Source organism: Podarcis tiliguerta (assembly GCF_965153285.1).
Source record: "Podarcis tiliguerta genome assembly, chromosome: 5".
Taxonomy (NCBI): domain Eukaryota; kingdom Metazoa; phylum Chordata; class Lepidosauria; order Squamata; family Lacertidae; genus Podarcis; species Podarcis tiliguerta.
In genome coordinates, this window is record NC_139538.1 from 9,150,435 (window position 1) to 9,174,869 (window position 24,435).

The 24,435-nt window shown below is 42.6% G+C and overlaps 1 protein-coding gene across 9 annotated transcripts in view; it reads right to left on the reverse strand.

The window, feature by feature from the left end:
* The window catches only part of ATP11B (ATPase phospholipid transporting 11B (putative)), an 81,009-nt gene that overhangs the window by 34,391 nt on the left and 22,183 nt on the right, over positions 1-24,435 (reverse strand). For all 9 annotated transcript variants that reach the window (XR_014511716.1, XR_014511717.1, XR_014511718.1 and 6 more), the window contains exons 4-21: positions 21,201-21,281; positions 18,766-18,873; positions 18,436-18,564; positions 17,382-17,485; positions 16,434-16,481; positions 13,708-13,772; positions 11,956-12,037; positions 10,959-11,109; positions 9,955-10,152; positions 8,700-8,858; positions 7,473-7,648; positions 6,457-6,525; positions 4,461-4,534; positions 4,211-4,314; positions 3,251-3,432; positions 1,749-1,952; positions 1,336-1,489; positions 362-464 (exon numbers count right to left, since the gene is read on the reverse strand). Coding sequence is in view for 6 of the 9 variants with exons in the window: in XM_083441949.1 (XP_083298075.1) it covers positions 362-464; positions 1,336-1,489; positions 1,749-1,952; positions 3,251-3,432; positions 4,211-4,314; positions 4,461-4,534; positions 6,457-6,525; positions 7,473-7,648; positions 8,700-8,858; positions 9,955-10,152; positions 10,959-11,109; positions 11,956-12,037; positions 13,708-13,772; positions 16,434-16,481; positions 17,382-17,485; positions 18,436-18,564; positions 18,766-18,873; positions 21,201-21,281 (2,191 nt within the window). In the remaining 3 variants the exon portion in view is untranslated. The remainder of the gene's footprint in view (positions 1-361; positions 465-1,335; positions 1,490-1,748; positions 1,953-3,250; positions 3,433-4,210; positions 4,315-4,460; positions 4,535-6,456; positions 6,526-7,472; positions 7,649-8,699; positions 8,859-9,954; positions 10,153-10,958; positions 11,110-11,955; positions 12,038-13,707; positions 13,773-16,433; positions 16,482-17,381; positions 17,486-18,435; positions 18,565-18,765; positions 18,874-21,200; positions 21,282-24,435) is intronic.

Here is a 24,435-nt window from a genome sequence, read left to right on the forward strand (position 1 = left end):
CTGCCTCCCCCCAAGCATATCCTCCAAATCAGCCTTCCTCAACTGGGTGCTCTCTGGATGTTTTGCACTATAACGCCCATCAGCCCAAGCCAGGCACCAGGCTGAGGAAGGCTGCTCTAAACTATATCATACCTTTGCTTTAAAAATTGTAAGCCTCTTTAGAAGAAAACCTTGGCTAAAAGGGAGCTATAAATACATTTTTATATGTCATCCGTGTGCAGACAGAGCCTCTTGTTTATTCCCCAGGTCTTTCGTGCACAGAGCAGATACGTATCATAACTCCGCTTATTGAATGCAAGGAGACTCTGAAGACTCCAAAACAAAAAACCTAGATAGAACTGCACAATGAGAAGGCTCTTACCTATCCCAACATGAGCTTCCTGTATCATGCTCACATCGTTAGCTCCATCTCCTATAGCTAACGTGATAGGCTTCTCTGGAGAGGTTTTCAACAGCCGCACCACCTGTACAGAAAAACAGGGTTTTAAAAAATAGAACCCCAAGTACTGCCTTTTGGGGTTTTTTGTGGAGCTGCTCAAATAACAAAATGCCATTAGCAAAGTCAGTAGGCAGGACAGTGATTACAGCTTGAATACATTTTTTAAAAAATATACTTTTAAGCTCCTTGGGGTAAGGACCTACCACCTCTGTTCCCCGGACGCAGATTAAGGGAGTAATGTATTCTTGGATGGTAGCTGGAAGTCTAATTTTTGATGCCTAGAGTAAGAATGTGGGCTGTAATGTTTTCGCATGTTTCAGGCTTGCTCTATAACCATTCAAGTGCGAGAGACTACGTCAGTATAGAGTACTAGAATGGGAGATAGGAAGGGAGTGGCTATGCTGCTGTTTGGCTCTCAACCAGTCCATTAGGTAAAGGTAAAGGGACCCCTGACCATTAGGTCCAGTTGTGACCGACTCTGGGATTGCAGTGCTCATCTCGCTTTATTGGCCGAGGGAGCCAGCGTACAGCTTCCGGGTCATATGCCAGCATGACTAAGCCGCTTCTGGCGAAACCAGAGCAGCGCACGGAAACGCCATTTACCTTCCCACTGGAGTGGTACCTATTTATCTACTTGCACTTTGATGTGTTTTTGAACTGCTAGGTTGGCAGGAGCAAGGACCGAGCAACGGGAGCTCACCCCGTCGTGGGGATTCAAACCGCCAACCTTCTGATCGGCAAGTCCTAGGCTCTGTGGTTTAACCCACAGCGCCACCCGTGTCCCAACCAGTCCATTAGCAAGGCATTAAATAAATAACAGAGGATGCTGCAAGTGTTGAGGGCGCCTCCACAGCAGATCGTGGCTGCCAGATGACCCTGTAACCTAAGCAAATTACCTTTGCTTTCTGCAGAGGTGCCATGCGACAGCACAGGACGGCAGAGCAATTTCTGCAGACTTCCATGAAGAGCTTCTCATGCTGCCTGAGTGCGAGGGAGAGGCTGGTCCCGTCCACCACCAGCCCATGCTGGATTACATGGTCCTCCTCTATTCTAACAAGGGAAGGAGGAAATGTTACTGCTTGCAATCCATTCCTAACCCCCACCCCTTTTTGTTAAGACCAAATCCTCAAAAGAACCCGAAGGACAAAGATTCCCTCTCCTTTCCCAAAGCAACAGGCTTGTTAGCATCAGGTGAAGAGTCATGCCGGAAAGATGGGAGATGCAAAGCGACTGGCTTATTTATGTACCGAGAGAGTTCTGCATTAAGAGCTGTTAACGTTATCCACCCAGACACAGCACAGCATTTTACCTTCTGGCTAGCTGCCTCAGCTGCTCTGCACATGTACTGTCTGATTTGTGTTGCACAAGTTCCAGGATGTTCATGGTTCTATGGAAGTGTCCGCAAGATAAACTGACACTGACAGCGGTTTCGTGCTTGTCGCCAGTGAGCACCCACACTTTAATACCTGCCAGTCGGAGCGCTTCTATGGTTTCTTGGACTTTGTCTTGGAGTCTGAAAGTAAAACAAGCCATTCTCGTCAACAATGCTACAACTGATTTTATGATTATGTGTCTCACTGAGCTTGATTTAGTCTGGTTTCTCTAAAGAAGCCCTGTTCTCAAATCACCGGAAGAGTTATTCTAGAAATGCTCTGGCTTCTGAGATTATCCTATCCGCAGTCCGCACACTCTCACGCATACCTTTTCCAACCACAAATGTTTAAAAACCCTCCACAAATTCTCATTACACTGAATTCCAGTTTTAATACCAAGTTCAGTGCTTTGTTTCAGGCTCCAGTAGAGCGCAGGTGGCGCTGTGGTGTAAACCACTAAGCCTTGGGCTTGCTGATTGGAAGGTAAGCGGTTTGAATCCCCACGACGGGGTGAGCTCCCATTGCTCGGTCCCAGCTCCTGCCAACCTAGCAGTTCGAAAGCACGTCAAAGTGCAAGTAGATAAATAGGTACCGCTCCGGCAGGAAGGTAAATGTCGTTTCCATGCGTTGCTCTGGTTCGCCAGAAGCGGCTTAGTCATGCTGGCCACATGATCTGGAAAAACTGTCTGTGGACAAACGCCAGCTCCCTTGGCCAGTAAAGCGAGATGAGCGCCGCAATCCCAGAGTTGTTCGCGACTGGATTTAACTGTCAGGGGTCCTTTACCTTTACCTTTTACCAGTAGAGCTTATAATGCGTACTATATATTATATGTATGTAATACCTGCACTAGCTTCAAGAGGCACCCATTATTATCTTAGGCTTCTACACCAAGCCTTTAAACACCTCACTTTTAAACATTTGTATTTGGTAACATACTTCACCAAATTCAATGAACGCTCATGCCTGCTACTGAAGTGGTCAGAGGACAATCCCAAGGAGGACTATTGCCAGGTGTTTTTTCTAGTGTCAGGCTGGCTGGCACAAGGTATATAGCACAGCCACACAAGTACGGTTTTCCAGCCACTGAACACCCAAGGTTTTGATGCCGAGAGCATTGATTTTAGCCCGATACGTAGAAACTGCATGCTGCCTATTCACTTCCCATGATAGTATCGAATGCAGTGTGAAGTTACTGCACTTGCAACTACTGGTGCAATGGCCCTGACTGTACTGTCTTGCATTCTGAGAGGGTGAGAAGCATCACAGACTCTGGCTACATGCACATAGCTTACCATGCACAATATGTGATTGAGGGGTGGGATATATGCCCACAGGAAGGGAACCAATCCCCAATTTGCATGGAATGGATTAATTTGCAAGCTGCCCTGCAGTGGGCAGAAGTCCCACATCTGAATAATTAGTTCAGGTAGTACATACTTGTCTTCCACTCCTGTAGCTCCAAGCAGTTCCAGGTCATTTTCTATAAAGTTATACACCTCCGACAATCGCTCTTCCCGCTGTTGTAAAGCGGTTTTTGCCTCAAAAAGGCGTTTTTCGACTTCCTGATACTCCTTAGCGGTGAATTTTCTGTAAGCTACACACAGAGTTCTTAATCCTTTCTGTGAAAAGCAAAAAGGGTTACTTCAGCATTAGATAGGCCCAGCTGACATACATCAGATTTCTAAATGATTTACTTTTTTTTACAAGCTGGGTGGTGACCCAATCTGTACTTTACTCTCTTTCATGTATTTTGCTTTGGTTTTGTTTGTCATGTGGTGTTAAAGGAGATCTTGTACACGGCATATATTTTATATGTGTTTGCGGTACAGAAATAAACAAATCATTGACACCCAGAGGCCTGTTGTTGCTGCTCCATATCTAGCAATAAACAAAATGAAGTGAAAGGGTAGGAAGAGCACCTGAAGGACAAAAGCAATGCAAAAACCAATTCCACAATACAACTGGTTGACCACAATCTGCAGGTGCTCTGGACAAGGCAACTTTCATTCTATTATTATTCAGATTGAAAAATGGGATAGCCCCCATCTCACTGCTCTGGCCTCTCGCAAGGGAGTGGCATTTTTTCAAGGTGTTCACATCACGGGAATGACAGTGGCCATAGGAGCCCATCAGCAGGGAGTAGCTGACACAAATTCAACTTTTACTCAACCCTGCCTGGGTGTCTGAGCTCACAAGCCCCTGAAGGAGACAGCAAGGGGCAGGGAATCCCCCATGTATGAATCAGCTCTTTGTCCCACATTGAACAGTCACCAATCTTCTGTATCCATAAGTCATCTGTGTCAACCACAGCACTAACTGGTTCTCAAGTTTAGGAGAAGTTTTACGTAGATATCTACTAACAAATTCTAAAGAAAAGCAAAAAACACTTGTACTTACCAAAGCAAATTCATCCACATGAATTCTGGTTTTTTCTACCTCTCCGCTTGTACTGCGAGGAAGAATAACGGATTCTGCACCTTTGGTGAATAAGAGCTTCTCACCTGCAAAGGATTTAAGTGTAAATCATGTTTGCAGTTCATAGTAACCTGTTCAGCATCCAGAAGAGGCCCCAACAAGGAAACTGATGCAGTAATTTTTGGTTTAAGAAGCAAGGTAAGAAGCAATAAATATGCATGATGTTTGTTACCTGATGGGCTTTCTACAATTACACTCATTCTTCTGCGATTTGCATCGAACTCCAAAACATGTAGTAATTTGTACCTTCAAAAGGGAAAGATCATATTTACAGTATGTATTAAAAAACTGAAGGCAAAAATATCGATACAGTATTACTCGTTAAACCTAACAAAGAGTCTTGTAGCACCTTAAAGACTTAACAAATCTATTATGGCACAAGTTTTTACGGACCGTACCATAATAAGTTTTTTAGTTACTGAAGGTACTCAAGACTCTTGCTGTTTGCTGCCCAAAACTAAGGCAGCTACTCCTCTAGAAATTGTTGAATCTAAAGAACCACAAGAGCTACAGAAAACTACATGCCCACTGCTGCACTGCTGAGGCTGGAGAAAAGAAGCAGCATTCTCCCAGCTCAGAGACGGGGTGGATGCAGGAACAGGGAGCAGCTTTTAACCCTCAAACATGGATGAGGTGCCGAGACTCAAGGGGCATCTGAGACTCAGGTGGCAGGTGGAGAAAAAGGGAATACAGTGGTGCCTCGCAAGACGAAGAGAATCCATTCCGTGAGTCTCTTCGTCTAGCGGTTTTTTCGTCTTGCGAAGCAACCCCATTAGCGGATTAGCGGTTATTAAAGGCTTAAGGGATTAGCAGATTAGCTGCTAAAAGGCTATTAGCAGCTTAGTGCCTTAGAAAAAGGGGGTGGGGAGCGGAAAAAAAATCGCAGCAACTCGCAAGACATTTTCGTCTTGCGAAGCAAGCCCATAGGAAATTCGTTTTGCGAAGCACCTCCAAAACGGTAAACCCTTTCGTCTAGCGGGTTTTCCGTCTTGCGAGGCATTCGTCTTGGGGGGCACCACTGTATGTGTACAGAAACAAGCATGTTTCTAGATATAATCCTTCTACCAAAGCTCTTCCATTTATCTAGTCTACGTTCCTTGTGTTTTCAGAATTCCTTTCCTTTGGAGGAACTCAATTTAGGACCACACACTTCTCTTCATTGTATATTAGAATATACACTTTGAAAAAAACAGAATGCTCGCTACATATTTATCCGAACGTGTTTTAAAACACTGGAATGTTTTAAAGCTGTGACCTGCCAAACGACAGTTAAAAGCAACAAGCTTCTCGTTTGTGGCTTATGAAGAGCCACGGCCAATCAGACAAGAATGTATCTGTGACCGACATACAGCTATCATATTTTCAAGCAAACTTATTATGTAATTGGCATTTCCCCCCCACCTCATGCAGTTGCAATGTATCATAGATAACGACTAAATAAGCTAACTATGGTGTAGATATTGCAATCAAATCTGCCTTCAGGCCTGCCTCCATTTGTCATTTATGAATAATATGACATAAATGGACAAATTGAGCAATAGGCATAATAAGTCCAACCAATGGCTCATCTAACTAAGTCTTGTTTAACCTCCACCCTAATATTTAAGAATCTATAACTAGAAATGCCAGAGACTGAACTTAGGAGCCCAATGAGTTTCCAGTTAAACTTGAAAATGGAATGCGTCAGCAAAGACTCTCTCAAGGCAATTTTTTAAAAAATGTAGTATAAACATTGACAACTGGGAAACACTGGCCTGCAAGCTCTCCAGTTGGAGAACAGCCTTTACCAAAGGTGTCATGGGCTTTGAAGATGCTCGAACTCAGGAAAGGGAGAAATGTGCTAAGAAGGCGGCACGCTTGGCAAACCCTCACCATGATCAATTCCCACCTGGAAACCTATGTCCCCACTGTGGAACGATGTGTGGATCCAGAACTGGCCTCCACAGTCACTTACGGACTCACTGTTAAAACCGTGTTTATGGAAGTCAATCTTACTCAGCTTCGAGTGATTGCCAAAGAGAGTTCTCCTCTGAGATTAAAGGCAAGCCAATTAAACTGCTTTTTGCTAAGAGGGCATAATGCAGATTGGTTTGATGTATCAACACTGATTGAGACACCTTACAGAATCTTAGCAGTCTGAGAAACATTATTACTGCTTAATTACTAACCTTTCTGGCTTTCCACAGCTTTTAAGCTCCATACTTTCTGCGCTTGCTCCAGTAAACACAACACCAACCCTTAAAAATTTGGAAGAAAGAAGTCAGTTTAAAAAAGTGTCCCCATGGAAACAATTTGCTTGGATAATACCAAAAAGCATTATACTGCACTGCTCCAGCAGGAAGGATTATCTTAGAAATAAAACAGTATTTTAAAGAAGAATTAAAGTCATTGTAAAAGCAATCATGATTCCAGACATAGAGCTAATCGGTAATACTTCTTAATTTCCCCTTCTGTGTCACTGGCCACTAATCAAGCTCAGAGATCATTGAGCTGTTTGGGGTTGGTATTCTTTTTCTAACATTTTTTTTGCAAAATATCATGGTACGTCTATTTCATTACCCAAGAGCTACATTTTGACTAAAAGCTGTAAGCTGTAATTTTTTTGTATTGGAAAATTATTGTTTTATTAAGTTTTATATTATTTCAATACAGTCCTTTGTCCTATCAATGAAATAGTCCGTGTAATAATTTAAAATATCTAACAATACCCCCCCCCCCCGTATATATTTGTGTATACATCATACGAAAACAGTACCGGCGGCTGACATTCCAGCTGACCTTGTCTCAAAAGCACCTTTTCATTAAAGGAAAGTTACCAAGGAGGAAAGGATATAGCTTGAAGAGAAAAGGATGGGGCTAAAAGTCACTGCTACCCTCCTGCCAGAGATCTGGCCTTGTGCAAAGTTCCTCTGGATGACGACCTTGAGTCACTACTTCATTATGCATAGCTGCTCCAGGGGCCCCATGAGATGTTAAAGAAAGTCATACTCTCTACCATGACCGACTGGCACTCCAAAAGCTACGCTTGCTTTATGAGCTAAATCAAGGAAAGGCGAAAAGCTTGTTTCATCACTCTCCTTGCTCTTCCGGGCTCAACGGGACAAACGATGCAAGTTTCGACTTCTCCAGCGTTGCCATTTTTGCCTGCTAAATAATGCACAGAACCTTGGCTTCTAATCCTCACCTGCGGGCAGCTTCGACTAAAGCCTTTTCATCTGGGGAGGAGGCATAGTATTCCAGCTGAGAGGATATGCCATTGCTACGCCAAGGACTGTCACAAATGCCGTCAGTTTGGTCATTATTAATTTGTACCGTGTGACAGAGACAAACAGCTTTCAGGAAGATTTCTTCCTCTTCCGTCTGTTTTTAAAACGTGAAGACAAAACATGGTATTAATACAGGTTAACACAAAATTGACAAGCAATTCTTTTTATTCTTCTCTAAAGAAAGCAGTTACTAAAACCTGCGGAACTTTCAGACCAAAAGGGAAGAGAGGCAACTTCTCAGCAAACAACATACCGTATTTTTCGCTCTATAAGATGCACCAGACCACAAGACGCACCTAGTTTTTGGAGGAGGAAAACAAGAAAAAAAATATTCTGATTCTCAGAAGCCAGAACAGCAAGAGGGATTGCTGTGCAGTGAAAGCAGCAATCCCTCTTGCTCTTCTGGCTTCTGGGATAGCTGCGCAGCCTGCATTCGCTCCATAAGACGCACACACATTTCCCCTTACTTTTTAGAAAGGAAAAAGTGAGTCTTATAGAGCAAAAAATACGGTAATCACTTTCTTCTCCTGAACCCTAAGACTGTGATACTTGTCTACTGCCAAACCTTGGAAATATCCAACCTGGCATCATAAAATATCCTAAGTGCTGCAGGGTTATAGTGGATCCGCATCTTACAGCAAACATGGTGCTACCAATCCTTTGCAGCGGTGGTATTGTGAGCTCGGGCAATACGCGAGGCAACATTTCACAAAATCCAGAAGTCTCTCTCACACAAAAATGAGACAAGAGGATGCACAATGTATATAGTCGCTCTTGCTAAAGGTTGCACTCCTATGCAGCATTCACTTGGGGTAAAGCCCCACTGCAAGAAATCTGATTTGCTTCCAGGCAAGAACATGGATAGGCTGAAGATGCATGACTGCAATCCAATGAACGTTAACTTGGAAAATGTCCCATGGAACACTGTTCGAAGTAAGCGTGCACGCCATCTGGCTGTTCTCTCCAAATAAACAATTCACTGTCCCTCCAAAAAAAGCACCTAAACCTCTGCTCAACGATCATTCAATTCTCCTGCTGAACACTTCAAAAAGTCCCTTTTGGAACCCAATCTTGAGGAGTGCTAAGCTACTTAACCAGAATATTACATGAGACATTAATCAATTGTAACTGGGAGAAAATCTTACCAGTCTAGGCTGTATTCCATCTGGAACGTCCTCAATCAGCCCTTCTGGAACCAGTTTGCCATTGATCTCTTGGTACTTTATACCATTAATAGAACATTCCCGAAACTGCATCACATTTTCAGTTAATGTACCAGTTTTATCTGTAAACACATACTCCACCTATGGTAAGTTGAGAAGAGAGATAAGAAAAATAGGTTTAGGAGCAGTGAAACCATGTTTATCTGTTCCCCCCACCTGCACACAAAATGTTGATGTGATCTGTAGGACACAAGGCTGAACTGGGAGCAGTACTCAAATCCCATTACACAGCAAAAGACTGGGGAAAAGCCACTCTCTCACCTTCAGTGCATAAAAGTACTTTCTTTTGTCTATCATGAATTGCTCAACACTGTTGACCTAACACAGAAACACGCATCAAAATAACACAATTCTCTGGTTTCTGCAACCAGCATTATGGAAAGTAAGAATAAGTTTTGAATGTACAAAACTGTTTTAAGCAGAGTCAGGCCATTGGTCCACTGTCCATCTTCCAGTTGGAAAAACTCTCCAACGTCTCCTTTCCTTTTCACTTGAAGTACTGGAATTTTGAAACTGGGGTCTTCAGGAGGCAATTCTGTGCTATGCAATTTGTTCTACCGTCTAAGTAATAAAAAGGATCGAGGCACTATTGCATCGCATTGAAGCCCCAAACCACAGCAACTAAAAAGCCCATTGAATTCTCTCTGGTCTCAGAGATTTCTACACATTTTCTAAGGGGTAGGAAACGGTTTTTTAAAACTAAGGTTCTCAAAATAAAGAATGTCAGTTCAAAATTCTGTACCTTTCCCATGCTTGTGTGAATTGTGCATCACTCTGCTTATAGGTAATGCAAGGTAAGTACACAAAATCACTGATCAATAACAGCTTTAGAATAAATTCAGCAGATACAGTGGTACCTCGCAAGATGAATGCCTCGCAAGACGAAAAACTCACAAGATGAAAGAGTTTTTCGTTTTCTGAGTTGCTTCGCAAGACGAATTTCCCTATGGGCTTGCTTCGCAAGACGAAATCGTCTTGCGCCTTTTTTAAAAAACCATCAATGCATTCCTATGGGAAACCGTCATTACATAGTGGTGCTTCGCAAGACGAAAAAACTCACAAGACGAAAAAACTCGCAGAACGAATTAATTTCGTCTTGCAAGGCACCACTGTACTGGAATTATAGACTGTTCTGAACCTGGGTGGGGGAAATCATATTGAAATATCCATTCTATACCTGCCCCAGCTCTTCATTGAGGTCTGAAGTATTCACTTGGGCCTTCTCATTTGTTTCTTCATGATAGAGGTCAAGATCCCAACCAATAAAAAAAGATCCTAGAAATTTCTGCATCTCAACAGTCACGTACAGTGAAATGGGAATAATGAAGTTGTAAAGGACCAGGAAAGCAAGGAAATCGGAAATAAATCTCAGAATCTGAATGAGAAAGAAAGAGAAATAGTATTCACCAAACTGAAAGTGAAACATATTGATTTAAGAATAAATAATAATCATTGCAAAATGCCCTGCTGTCCTTTAGTCACTTATTATCAACTGGAGACTGCAACACCTCCTTCGAAAAGCTATCCTTTCTGTTTGGGTTGATATGAAAGCTCTGAACTGGAATGATTATTTTGTTTTTATTTTATTTAGGTTATAGTTGCATCCTACCTTCAGATAGCTTTGAGCGGCATCCATGGTTGCTCTCTCCCCCCCCTCCCGCCATATTTTATCCACAAAGCAACCCTGTGAGGTCAGTTAGTCTGAGAGACAGCGACAGAACCAAGATGACCCAGTATGCTTTGTTGTGGTTCAGTCAGGAACAGAACTCAATTCTCTGCAATGTAAGCCTAACCACCGTGCCACATCTTAAAATACACCTTTGCTATAAAATACTGGAGCCTTTGCAAACTGCCACCTAGGATGCAGTGCACCGTTTTCCTACGAAATCCTTTTGCAGTACTAACTTCATAGGCTAATATGCCTCTGTAGACTTGGCTGGTGCATGTACAAACCAATGCCAGTATCAGTTACTCAATGTGCAAAATAGCTTATAACAATGGGATGTCTCTCAAACTTGGGAAACTTACATTCTGGCACTGCTCCCTAGAAGTGACGAGAAGGAATCTCTGAGCAAGTAACTGTCTAAGCAGCATGACTACACCCCTCTAGTACTAGGCAAGGCAGCATGGGGGGCGGGGGGCGGAAATAACCTAGAATGTTCACATAATTTTACACTGTACCTTGCTGCTGTTTCTTTCATGATCAGTTTGCTGGTTATACCAAGGCTCATGCCACTTTTCTTCAGACTGCCAGGCATATTTCAATATTGTACTCAAGATTGCTTCAAAGAGGAGGATTATTAGATAGATAATCAAAAAGGAATTCATAGACCTAAGGAAACAAAATTGGTGGGTGCCGATTTAATGCACAAATATCCACAGCATGGCAATAACCCTGTGAAAAAAGCATCATTAGACTGGGCACAATTCAAACACAACCATACATTGCTGCAAAAACACACCCTCATGCATGTTTGTGGATGGATATAAAAGCAACTCCAGTTAAAAAATAAGGGGGTGATTCGGTTTTTGCGTGAATATGACCTTCTAGTTTGTAGCCAGGGGTCAAAATTGCCCACAGTAGAGGAAGATTATCTTGCTCAGGACAGAAGAAAGGAAGAATTGTTCAATCTTATGTTTCCCTCCTGTTTCTAACCATCTCTGGTTGTGCAAGAAGAACGCTGCTCTTCACTATGAGGAACAGGGGATGCAAAGTCAGGAGGACAAATCCGCTGTTCCCAGCCTAGGTAGGAAAGGGACTGGAAAGACAATATGGCTATGGGGGAGTTTGGAAGGACAGGCTCATTAAGCAGAAAGTGCAGCAAAGCAAATCCTTGGAGAGTGAAGGGCAAGTACACACAACTGATCGGTTTTAGATTACTCTGGACTACGTCAAATGTTGTTGTTGTTTAGTCATGTCCGACTCTTCGTGACCCCATAGACCAGAGCACGCCAGGCACTCCTGCCTTCACATCAAATATAGAAGGCCCAATTCTCATGTCATTTTCCAGCACAACACCTCAGTTCTCTTCAGAAACTTAAGAGATTACAATAGGATTCTTTTTCATTCCCCCGAAAATTAGCACTTAAAACTTCCAGTTTTGCAGCTTACAATACCCTATGAGAACTTTTAAAGCATTACAATTTTCCAGTCAGTGAAAATCTGCAGGACACATACTTTTCTACTGCTGATCGTTTCTGTGATTTACTCTTGTAATTTAATGCCATCTTCGTCTCCATTCCTGTATACACTGCAACACCTACAACAAACAAAATCGATGTTTAGACTTGGTATCCGCAGCATGAGCTGATTTAAAAAAAAAAAAAGCAGAGTGCTATTTTTATCGTTGTGACTGCAAAGCCATACAAGAAACATTAGATCTGTAGCAATACTCTGTTATGAGAAACTGTGGGCTTGTTCAAATACAAAGCTAAATCCCAGCTTGGCGTCATGAGAACTAGCTACAGTGCACACTCCCTGCTACCACCGCTGCCTCCCCAACACCGGCAACAGCTGTAAGGAGGCGCCTGAGAGTTGTTGCTTCTGTTTTAATTCAACTGCAGCTTGTTGTGCCATCCCACACTATGGACTAACTGTCACCTCACTATGGTTAGGGAAAAACCCAACTGCTAACCATTGTTTGTGAAGCTGTTTTATTTCAACTAATTGTTGGATTAACCATTGCTTATGCTGAACTGTGATACAAAAATGGAAGAAGCAGCCTCTTCTCTTCTCATGGTCATGCCAGAAGGGGAAAACAGGCCTGCCTTATACAAAGTTATGTCCAAACACAGCCAATTTAAGTCCTATTGTGGGCTTGTTCTGAAGCCTGTGCTAATAGCCATTATACAAGGGGTATGTGAAACCCATTAGCCATAATGTTTCAGTTGTGGAATTTCCTCCCCGAAGAGTTGTGTCTAGCATTTTCATTAAGCAGTTTGTGTTGTACACTGAAGATGCACTTCTTTACTCAGGCTTTTGACCCCAGAGAGAGAGATTTTTAGGACCCAGCCTACTCTTGTGACTGCCATTTGTTTTCAACTGTTTTTAATATTGTATTTTAAATTGCTGCAACCCACCCCAAGACCTTATGGTGAAGGGCAGGCAATACATCAAAGCATTAATTACCATTATTATTACATTTCATCTAATATACTGCAGTTGCACATGAAATTTGCTTTGAAAGTAATAGCCACCTAAGTCAAATGCTCCACAAAACTGCATCAGCTTTTTCACTCTTTGAAACATGCTTGGGAAACAGCTGGTCAAGCATATAACCACCAGGGTATTAATTAAGGCATTCCAAATGGAGATATGCTGGTTTTGCAACATCTTCATTGACTTTCAGTTGGTTTCAGAGTCCAATTCAAAGTGCTCCTTTTGCTCTTTAAAAGCCCTATATTGTTTGTGTCCAGAATACGTCAAACTCTTATCTTTTCCTGAGGGGCTCTGCTCTGTGTTCACCCAAAGTATGGTTGGCAGAACGGTGGTACCTGGGACAAGGCCATCTCTGCAATGGCAAAAAGTCTGTGGAACTCCTTTCCCGAGGGACCAACTCCAACCTTTCTGTTAGTTTTTAGAAGCCAGACAGACATTTTATTCTAAAAGAAGGCTTTGCGGGGCTGGTAGCTGCATTTCTGATTGATGGGTCTGCTGGGTTTCTGCAGCACATTTAGTCTGTGACTATTTTAGCAGTCTGCAGAAACTGTACATTAATAATTATGGGTGTGGGCCCTTAAGCCACCCTGATTACTCAGGCTATGCTGGTGAATGGCAACGCCAATGGCCTAGTCAAAGGGAGAGTGGGAAGATGATTCAAGGTACACCAAAGTGTTCCCCTCTGACTGATGCTCAAGAGATAACTACATTCTGGGGATCCTGCCTCAAGAATCTCTGAGCAATTCATGAAATACTTATGTGGGTACAAACCAAAAATTTCTTTGGTGTTTTTCAATCTTGCTCCACGAAGTAAGAGACTTTCGGGTCCAAGAGGTCTGAAAAAGAAAGAGGTCAATTTTTATGTTGACAGAACACAATATATCAACAGGCATTTGCTTAGATGTCCACTCCACCAATTCCAAAATGCAACTTGCACCAAATGAGAATAAACAACAGGGATAAAGCTATGGTTCATTTAAGGTGAAGAAAGCTATGCGTGACATTTCATCCTTGGTAACAGTCAAGAGCCAAACAGAACAGGTAACATTCCTATTTTGCCTAAAGTAACTCAAAACAGAAGATGAAATGGGGAGTGAGGGGAAGGAGATATACACTGCAGTTAAGATAGTTTGTTCATAAAAGGGGCTAGGGCAAGTTAATGGAAGACTGCCCTTGATAGACGTATTAACACTATATGGACTCTCTGGTGTGGAGGCTACTAAATACCAGCTGATGGGGGTAGCAGTCCCCTACTGCTGTTGATCCTCAAATCTAGTTTCTGAGCATCCTGCAGGCATCTGACTGGCCACTGGAAGGAAAAAATGCTAAACTAAAATGGACTTATGGCATGATCCCGAAGGACTTTTAATTCTACTGTGCACGTCTAAGAACTAAAGAACGTTTGGTTTCAATAAATTCATGCAACATTAATTATCTGCACATTTCAAAAAAATTTGCAGTAACTCCAGGATTATTTGTACCTATAGCAAGTGTAGCATCTGCGTGTAATGCTCACACCACTAAACAGTGGCTGTATTAGCTTGCGTTTCTTTTAGAACATCATTATTATCCTACCATTTAACAAGATGCAAACCTTGGGCAACTCACAATTTCATTTCCCTTTGCAAACAAGAGGTTGAACTTGTAAAATTACAGCTCTGTGTTATTTTTTACTGCAAGGACAAGAGTAACAACTCCAACTCCTGCAGTTACTCTTAACAGATACCCCTGGGGTGCTTGAAACTCCTGCTGTTCCAGTAGCTACTGTACCAGTATTTAAGGACGTGTTTATGACTCCAGGAGAGTTAAGTCAGTAAATGGAGGCCCTCGGTCAAATAAGGCCGCTACCCAGACGGGTGCTGTCAGTCTCTTTCCCACAGCTATCACCCCAGAGAGGAAAGATATGGGGAATGTTGGTGCAATGACTTGTTTGTAAGCTACTTTAGGGGAGAAGCATGGTGCACACCAGAAACTTCTCTGATTGACTGTCCACAGAAACCAAGCCGTTTAGGCATAAATGGGGGAACAATCATCAACTGCATTAGATCACATTTCATCTGGTGGTGGGGCAGTGTACTTAGGGAAAAACAGTTTCTATAAGACATCTGTAAATTCAGGATTAGTGAGAGATATATCTTCTTAAAGGATTGACATGATTAATGGATCTTATCAGCAAGAAATAAAAACTGGCTTTGCAAGTTAGTTCACTCCAAACTGGTCAAGCTGGGATACAGCAGTTCATGGCATTGCTAAGTGCAGGAAGAAGTCACAACCTGTAGCCACCTCTTCACAGTTTCTGCTACAAAGAAAGCCTAATTAGCTGTCCAAGATTATGTAAGAAGCACTGGAACTGAAGTTGGCACACTCCCCACAAGTATTTATGCGCTAGCAAAACAAGCTCTGGAATAAGGAAGCAAATTCTTTACTAACTACCTGAACGTTCTCTGCTACACAATTAAGATGGTCATTTTCTCATAAAAATGCTTTCAAAATATGGAGGAAGTAGGATGCTAGACTAAAATAGACCTACGGCCTGATCCAGCAGAGTTTTAGTGGGTTTTACCGTATTTTTCGCTCTATAAGACGCACCAGACCACAAGACGCACCTAGTTTTTGGAGGAGGAAAACAAGAAAAAAATATTCTGAATCTCAGAACCAGAACAGCAAGAGGGATCGCTGCGCAGTGAAAGCAGCAATCCCTCTTGCTGTTCTGGCTTCTGGGATAGCTGCACAGCCTGCATTCGCTCCATAAGACGCACACACATTTCCCCTTACTTTTTAGGAGGGAAAAAGTGAGTCTTATAGAGCAAAAAATACGGTAATTCTGTTATGAATACCTGTCAAAGAAGACTGGTGGTTTCAATAAATACACCCAATTTTTCAAGTAGCACAAAAGAAGGAAATTAGGGGGCACTCCTAAATGTGGGAAGCCAGCATAAGTTACAATGGGTTAAATAATGCTAGCGTAAAGTATGCCAGAGCCAATCTCCATTCAGGAGTCTGGCCTAAGTCTGGAAGAGGAAAAACAAGTCTTTAAAACAGAGTTGCAACACACTTTTTGCAAGCTTAATTTACACGAGATTGCCAGGTCATGTAATCAAACTGAATGGGCTTAGCATAAATTAGAGGGGGTTTTTTTAAAAAAAAAATAACTCAACTCAGTTAAGGAACTGCAGCTCATGCCTCCATGATCCAGCAGCCACACCTATGTCTGATCTGGGCAGTCCCAGGCAGGCAGCAAAAACACAAAATTGTCCCATACAGAGCACTTCACCAAGGCTTCATTTCGATGAACTGGAGATGTGAGGCACTGAATCTGGAAAAGTCTTATGTGCAAATTATGGGCTCTATCACTGAGCTTCAAGCCATTTACTGAGTCCCTGGTGGCTGATGGATTGCCCCCAGCTTGGTGGTTCACAAGCTGTGGAGCCCTGCTGTAAACACATGCTGTTTAAATTGAACGCAAATCATATGACCTTTACCAGCGCTTGGCTTACCGTACTATTTCCTCAATTTGTTGACTTATTGTTATTCGTCCAACAAATCTGCAAAAGAGATTAATGTGTCAGAAAGACATATTTCTTCTATTCCAGCTCTGCGAGTCAGCAACAACTATGCAATAGAAGGCAGAGAATGTTTATTTATTTATAAAATTTGTCTACCACCCTTCAGGGTGGTAGGGCAGCTGACCAAAAAAGAAAATAAATACGAAATGAAAACACAAAATACATAATAAAACAAAAGCAAAACAAACCAATAAACCCCCTCCTGTGACCTGACAAAGAAATCCTCCTGGTTTGTGAAGGATTCCAAAATGTTGCAGAGATCTGTTCCAAATGCTGAAGATGTTACCACTATAGGGCAGTGCAAAAGTAACTGATTTAAAAAAGAAACTACACAGATCTCCAGAGCTTTTGAAAATTATGGGACAGTTGTTCTCATTCTACAGCTGCGCAGAGTGATGCAGATGAATGTTCAAATCTATTGACCCATTAAGTCAGGCATTGTCAACCTGGTCCCTACCGCCCACTAGTGTGTGTTTCAGGATTCTAGGTGGGTGGGTAGGGGGTTCTGCGGCACAAGCTGAATCCTCCTTCCATTGAGCACTGGTGGGCGGTAAGGAAATTTTACCATCTAGAAAGATGCATTAGTGGGGGGTAGGTATAAAAATGTTGACTACCCCACATTAAGTAATCTGGTCCTTGCCAGGCCTTGCAACCAGGTTTATCATTTAAAAAGTGGATGTTTAAGTCAGGAATGTTATGTATGCACTGTCACGGCAAGATTCTCTGCTAGTACTTACAGATTTAAGTAGCTCATGCATTCACATAAAGATGAGAATTTCTAGAAGAGTTTCCTGCAAAATCATCTAATCCTTAGAACACTATAAACATTGCTTTCCAAATCCTCTTTGAGGAAAAAATTTATATTATAAAAAATGACACCTGTATAGATCTGCTTCTGGTTGCTGACATTCTATAACAGCTACAAGTTTGTCCAGATTGGCAACTGACTGCAATACTGCTGTTTCGGGGACTGCGACATGCGTCTGAAATAAAAAGAAATAATCACTCAGGTTTTGTTAGGCAACAATGAGCAGCACATTGTGCAAATGCTATAAAGACATAGGCTTGCAACTTACACACACATATATACACACATTAAACAGAGCTGTCTGGTTAAGATACCAACTAAGCCTCCAAACCGCATCTTAAATTTTCCAGTACATCATCAGCTCCCAAAGCAACACTGAGTGAACATAAACACTGATTTGTCAAGTGCTAACTTGCCAAAATGTGCATATTACCTTTTGAAAAATCAGTCAGCTGTACTGTGCTGTGTACTGTGCTGCATCTGTTCAGAAATCCAAAGTGTTTAGATTTCTCATCATTTAGCAGAGCAATGCAGATGACAGGCTTATCAGGTGATTTACATGCACACCACTTGACAAAACTGTTGCAGGCTTTTGACTGATGAGCAAACACGGAATATCAATCTTGGGTGGGGCAGCCATCCCCTCAAGTTACTGACCCCTATGTGTACAGAATGCACACATCATCACATGCACATAAGCCTTGCATCTCTGGTACGCCACTAGTATACACACAGTTTTGTTCATAGCACAGCACATGCTTTTCTTACAGATTCTTCCATCTATAGAGAGTTATAAAATTATTTTCAAGGGCAGACGGTAGTAACTATTTCAGAATCAGAATACCGTAAACGCATACATCAATTGCGGTTCTGTCACTTGCTATTTTAACTGTATACAGGTATAACTGAAATTAGGTTCATTTTTCTCCAGGTCATGTCACTACTGATGCAGACCTTGGTTTGAACAACATGCTTTGTGATTCTGATATTCTGAGGTGCACCCAGGGGAATTCAACATTCTCCTTTTCTGTAAGAGGGATTTGGAATATATCGATCTTGGTTATCAGGAAACAAAACCTAAATGTGTTTCTAACTTAAGGTATACAAAAGGTGATGAAAACAGACCTTAAGATTAGTTTCTCCGTCCAAGCTTGCAGTAGTAACGTAGCAAGAGCCATCTGCTCTGTCAGATGACAGAAGTACGAGATCAACAGGGAAAGTTTCATCTTTGGCTACTCTGACAATATCTCCCACCTGAGAAGACAGGCAAAAATATCTGTTCAAATACACCTTCACAAAAATATTTTTGTAACTTTCATTAACACACGCTGTGTAAAGCAACGGCCCTTTAAATTGCCTTTTTAATTTGCATGTATATACACACAAACACATATATAAACATACATGCACACTTTTGAAATGTTCAAAATCATTTTACACCACTCACACACATACCCGAATGTTCTTTGATCTTGTTTTTACAAGGCCACCACTGCGAACAACATACACTGGAGCTCCATTCACTTCATTGTCTGCTTTATGGCGTAACCAATCTTCATAGCCCTGGAAAAGATGCAAAACGGCATTTTTGGGGGGAGAGGAAAGCCAACAATACACATAACTGCCTAAGAAAAAGCACCTATGCAACCAATTTGCTGATAACTACAGGCAGCTTCCAATTTATGCACATTCTATTTGCTCGCAACCGTGCACACGAGCAGTGCTGGGGAACTGGAAATGGGGAGCATCCTAGAGAGTCTGCCTGGCTCACAAACAGGATGTCCTCTCTGGGCTCCAGGCAGGTTATCCTCGCAAGCTGGAGAGGCAGCAGGGCTTTATTGAGCTGCTCAGCCTAAGAGCTGACATATGGGGTAGTGCAGGAACAGCCATGGCTTCCCTGTGTGTCAGCTGAGAAGTCCCGCTGCCCATCCAAGCTCACGTGGAGGCTACCACCAGAGCCCAAAGAGGAGCTCCTCTTCAGACTCTGGCTCACTCCCCAGAGGCTTGTTGAGGTTGCTCAGCTGATGTGTGCAGGAAAGTTTCTTTCCTACACGCCAGCTAGGCTGGTTGACAAAGATCTGCTGTCTCTCTGGCTCACGTGAGATGAACTGTGGAGCTTGTTTGTGCATACGGAGGGACAGCGGTGCTCGGTTGACCAGTCCAGCTAACACACGGTGAAGGTTCCTGCACATCAGCTGAGCGAGCCGGGGTGGGGAAGCGGGGCTTCCTCGGCTGACACGCAGGGAAGCTGCTGCTGCTGCTTCTGCACTACCCTGCACATCAGCTGTAAGGCAGGGAGGCGGAGCATTTCAACAAAGCCCCACTGCCCCTCCTTAAAGACTCTTCCAGGGGTGCTCCCCATTTTTTGCAATTTTATGCACAGAGTCCAGACTGTAACCCCCACATAAATGGGGAGTCACCTGTATAACATTATCAAGTCAAAAACAAGGATCAGCAACTGGCAGCCCAGTTGGCTCTAGGTAGGGTGTTGCTTCCACTTTAAATTGTGTTCCGTGACCAGAAACATAACTTTTTAGCTGGCTTTGTGATAGTTGGGCTGAGAAAAAAGTGACCTAGGATAGAAAAAGAAGGGGAAAATAAGCAGTATTTTGTATAGTTGAAATGCAACTCAAATTCACCAGGCAAGAGGTGACACAGATAGCCTCAGAAACTTATTAGAATTTCCATCACAGCACCTGCCTGCAGACATGCTATGACACATGTCCTCTACAAATGGGACAGGTCACGTCCACTAATGGGATAATCTGCTAGGTGTTGCAGTTCAGCTCATGTGGAATCTCCCACTACATTGTCAAATACAGTTAGTGCCACCTTCAAGACACACTCAAGTGATTTTGCCATATTTATGGCCAGCATGTGTATTATAGAAATGTTCCCAAAGAAGACAGAGCTGGTGTGAGAAATCCTGTAGGCATGCCTGGAGAAGGGTCATGAGAGTCTAGAGGAAGCCACAGATGTCTGGTCTTCCCTTAGTTACCGCTAACTTGACTGAATGCAAGGCAGTGACAGGCTGTGACAAGGCAATTACAATAGGCCTGGAGACTGGGAAGAACAAAAACAAAAACAAGATGTGTACAGCTTTCAAATACAGCATAGCCTCTCTCAGTACATAAGCTATTGTTAGGCAAGAACTTACTCCTCTGGGTAAGTGTGAGGCTGCTGGAAATAAGAATTTATGATGCATACTGACATACAAAGTCCTCGCACAAAAACTGGGGGTGAGTCTGTCACTGCCCACTTAGGGGTGTTGCTATGAGTCACTGACTGCATGGCAGCGAGACAAAAATAACCCTAGGCTGACCTGCTTGATTGGCAACATAAAACATATTTACTTGTTTTCAGCTAGAAGCTAGAGTCTAGTAGAATGCTGCTCAAATTTCATGAAGGTCTGAACAGATTCAACAGCAGCAGACGTGCCCAGAACTTGGCTGGCCGAGCTCCATTACATACAAACCATCTCCCATTCTATCTCAGATGAACTGACAAATCCACAGAACATGTACGACAAACTCATATCTGGACTCTGCTCCACAACTGTCCATTTCTGCCCAAGAATCTCCACTCACTGGTGTATAGAAATGATGAATTTGACATGCTTCATGTCAGAATTGCAGGTCACATAAGCCATTCTTGTAGCAAGTTTATCCTCTGCAACATACAGGATTGCATAGGGTGGCATCATGACATCATGTTAAGCACTGCTTTGCAGTGTGATGATGCCACAACACAAGGTAAGCAGCCCTACACATTCTGGAAGAAAGGGAAGTAATCTGAACACAGGGATGTTCTGTTCTGTATTATACAAAGCATATCCACAAAGCAAGTATTACACTAAGCAAGTACCTTCTAAAGCACCTGTGTTTCCTTACCTGCTTTATGGCAGTCACAGTTATTACAAAAAACAATGGCAATCCACTGGTTATTGGACTTGTAGGTGTATCTATCATAAGCTGGAGAGGAAAACAAAGATGAAGACAGCGTCAGCACATGCCCAGATTGGGAGAAGCTATAGCCACAATAGTACACTGAACACAGGGCTCTACAAGTCTTAGCTGGGCTTGGTAGCTAGCCAATGTTTGTGGCTGGCACTGACTCTGCCCCATCCCCAACTCTTCTCCTCTACCACATGAACTTTTGGGAATGGTATGCTGGTTCCAAGTGGCTGCAAAGCATGGTCAAATGTTAGGCAAGTACCAATCAAAGGCTCATCCCCGATGTCATGTTGGGCTTTAGAAGCACTTAGGACAACAGCAAGTGGGAATGAAGAAAATGTGGTGTTCCATCAGTCTAGGCTGAGCACAAGGAGTGGACACAGGTCTGGAAAGTGGCTCCCTAGATTTCCACTCTCAGCACAGAGAGGATTGCTCACAGAGCTGCTGGGAGAAGGGCACATGTGAAACAAGATTTCAGCATGACTGAGAGACTGAAGTTGCACAATGCCTAGCAATGTACCTTAATCCTAACTAACAGGTTCCCTTTGCTCTTATTGCAAAATAGGCAATCACAACCTGCCCTATTACCACTGTTGCGCTAACTGCAGCAGAAAATATAAACAAACTCTGCTTTTATTGCCTTCATGCTGGAAAGAAAACGGCATCTTGCAGGATATGCTGCATGTGTTCAGGAAAATAAATGAATGGAACAGCAATTATTCAGAAACTAACATTAATCCAAGAGACTTCCTACCTCTAAGGAGGATTTAACACATCTCTAGGAAGCTAGAATAAGAGATTTTATGCAAACAATCATGAAGGAATTTCAAGGATTAGCATCCTATATAGCCAATCTTTATTGAAAAACAGTTAGGGCAACGTAGTGACAATCTGTCATCCACTTTGAACACTGAAGTTTCACTTAAAGGAGCCAGTATGTGGTTTGTTAGTAGTCCAAATTGCTTTGTTTGTAGAGAACTAGTTTTAGGGCTTGCCTACTTATTAGGTATCAGTTTGCAGCTAAGTACCACTTGGTATTTGTTTTGACAACAAGCTTAGTCACACTTTCATGCAGCGGCATGGGAGGTGTTGCCTTGTGGTCGATCTAAACCATCTGGAAGACTGTGTGGTGCATGCAGCAGATAACGTGAGCAAGTGAGCGAAGTAACCACACAGTGGCACCAGTTAAGTTCTTTCCCACCCACTCACTGAGGCAAATGGCACCGACCAATTCAAGCATACACCTAAGTAGTATGGCATTGAACAAGAGGCGAGCATAACCCTGTGTAGGAGAGAATACAGTGAACACAGAAACAGGGCTCACACAGCACAGATTTGACTAATGGCTTGTAGCTTTTTACAATCCCAGGTGCTAACGCTAACCACCATAAGCACAGCACCACAACATGCGGGAAAGGATATATTTGAAACTGTTGGCTAGCAATGCATTTATCAGGACATGTTGTTTCCAACTCTACACCAAGAGTCCTAGATTCTGCACTCATGAGTTACAAATTCATTTACATCCATTTTGCATGCTCCAAAGGCACCTTTTCCAGCATCCTTTATGTTCCGTAAGGACTTGTATTTTTTACATTTGTAAGTAGCATTTGACATCAAAAGGCATCTAAGGCATCTCTAATGAAAACAAAGGCTATACCAAGAGCCAGGTTGAAAGAGCCTGGGCTGCAGATTCCACTGTGCATGGTAAGCCATGAAACCTGTATGCTATCTACAGAGCTCTAAAGCTCTACAAAGAGTGAAATGTCTCCAGTTTCCATAAACTGCAGCTGGTATGTCCAGTAATCAGGGATGGGAGCAGTAGTCCTGCAACATGTGGAAAGCCACACAGTCCGCCTTTTCCAAGTTTAGCATCATGCATGAATGTGGCCTATGGGACTTCACTTTTGCAACCATGAAGTCAGTCAGTAGTCTACTGGAATGAGGTACAATCATTTGAAGAGCATTCAGGTTGGTCTTTTGTTTCCTGGGTTTTGTTTGTTTGTTTGTTAACTGTATGCTAGATGGCTTCTTGCTTTGTTTTGTGTTTTCATTGTAAATGCAGTCTGAACTCCTTTGTGGAAGAGGTATAAAAAATGAAATACGCTAGTTCAAGCCAATTTCATTGGGGGGGTGAGGAGTGTGTGTGTGTGTGTGTGTATGCATGCACTGAAATCTGTTAATATTATCGCAGTATTGATTCTAACCTTATTTGCAAACAGAACAAGTGTTGCAAATTAAATTGCATTTTTCAATTTGTCTCCCTGACAGAAATTGAAAGCATTCAAGTACCAACTAGGAAATACACCAGTACGGGAAAGTGAGACAAATGAGCCAAAGTAGTTCATATTGACAATACAGTCAATAGAACTCGCTGCTCAAATATTAACATTTGTGCGTTTTCTTATGAACCAGCTTTTCCTGGATGTCAGGATTCCTTTCTTTCTCAGATCTATTTTTAGAGGGGAAGAGGCTTCAACAGAACTTGTGAAATAAGCTGTAAAAAGTGTAAAGGAAAGCCTGCTCCCGATGACTCACAACTAGATGACATCACTATATGCCAACCTGCACAGACAGGATGAATGACTACCCAGAAGAGAGAAAAGAACCTTTAAACACGTTTATTGAGAACCTGATTTTCCAGGCGCTTTTAGAGGTTTCATGGTTTCCCGCCCTCTTTGCCCTCACTTTTAAAAAAATTATTAAATGGCTACAAATGGATTTTTAATGTACTATTTTTATCAGAAACCCCAGCAAGTACTTTGAAATCACCCAGTATAGAACTGACCAATGATACAGCAGGAAACAAACAAATGAAACCAAACCCAGTTTGCAAAAGGGGTGTGCATGTGCACAAGATGGAACCGAAGGTTGTGTCAACACTTGTGTCCTGTTGTCAGGGGCCAGTTACTGCTACCACACAGCTCACACTGCACTGAATCCAACAGGCTGGTCCTAGTTGTTCCTGGCTGTGACACATCAAGGGGACATGTTCAGTGCCAGGCTGAAGCTTAAGAGCCCATGCCAGTACTTCCTTTAAGAACCTCCTAACACAGATGGAGCAAGGAAGCATGTCTAATACCTTTAGAAAGGGTTGCCTTGTCATGGACTGCAATGTTCTGTCATGGCCCAATATTACAACTGAAGGAAAGGTGCATGAGACCAAAAGTAG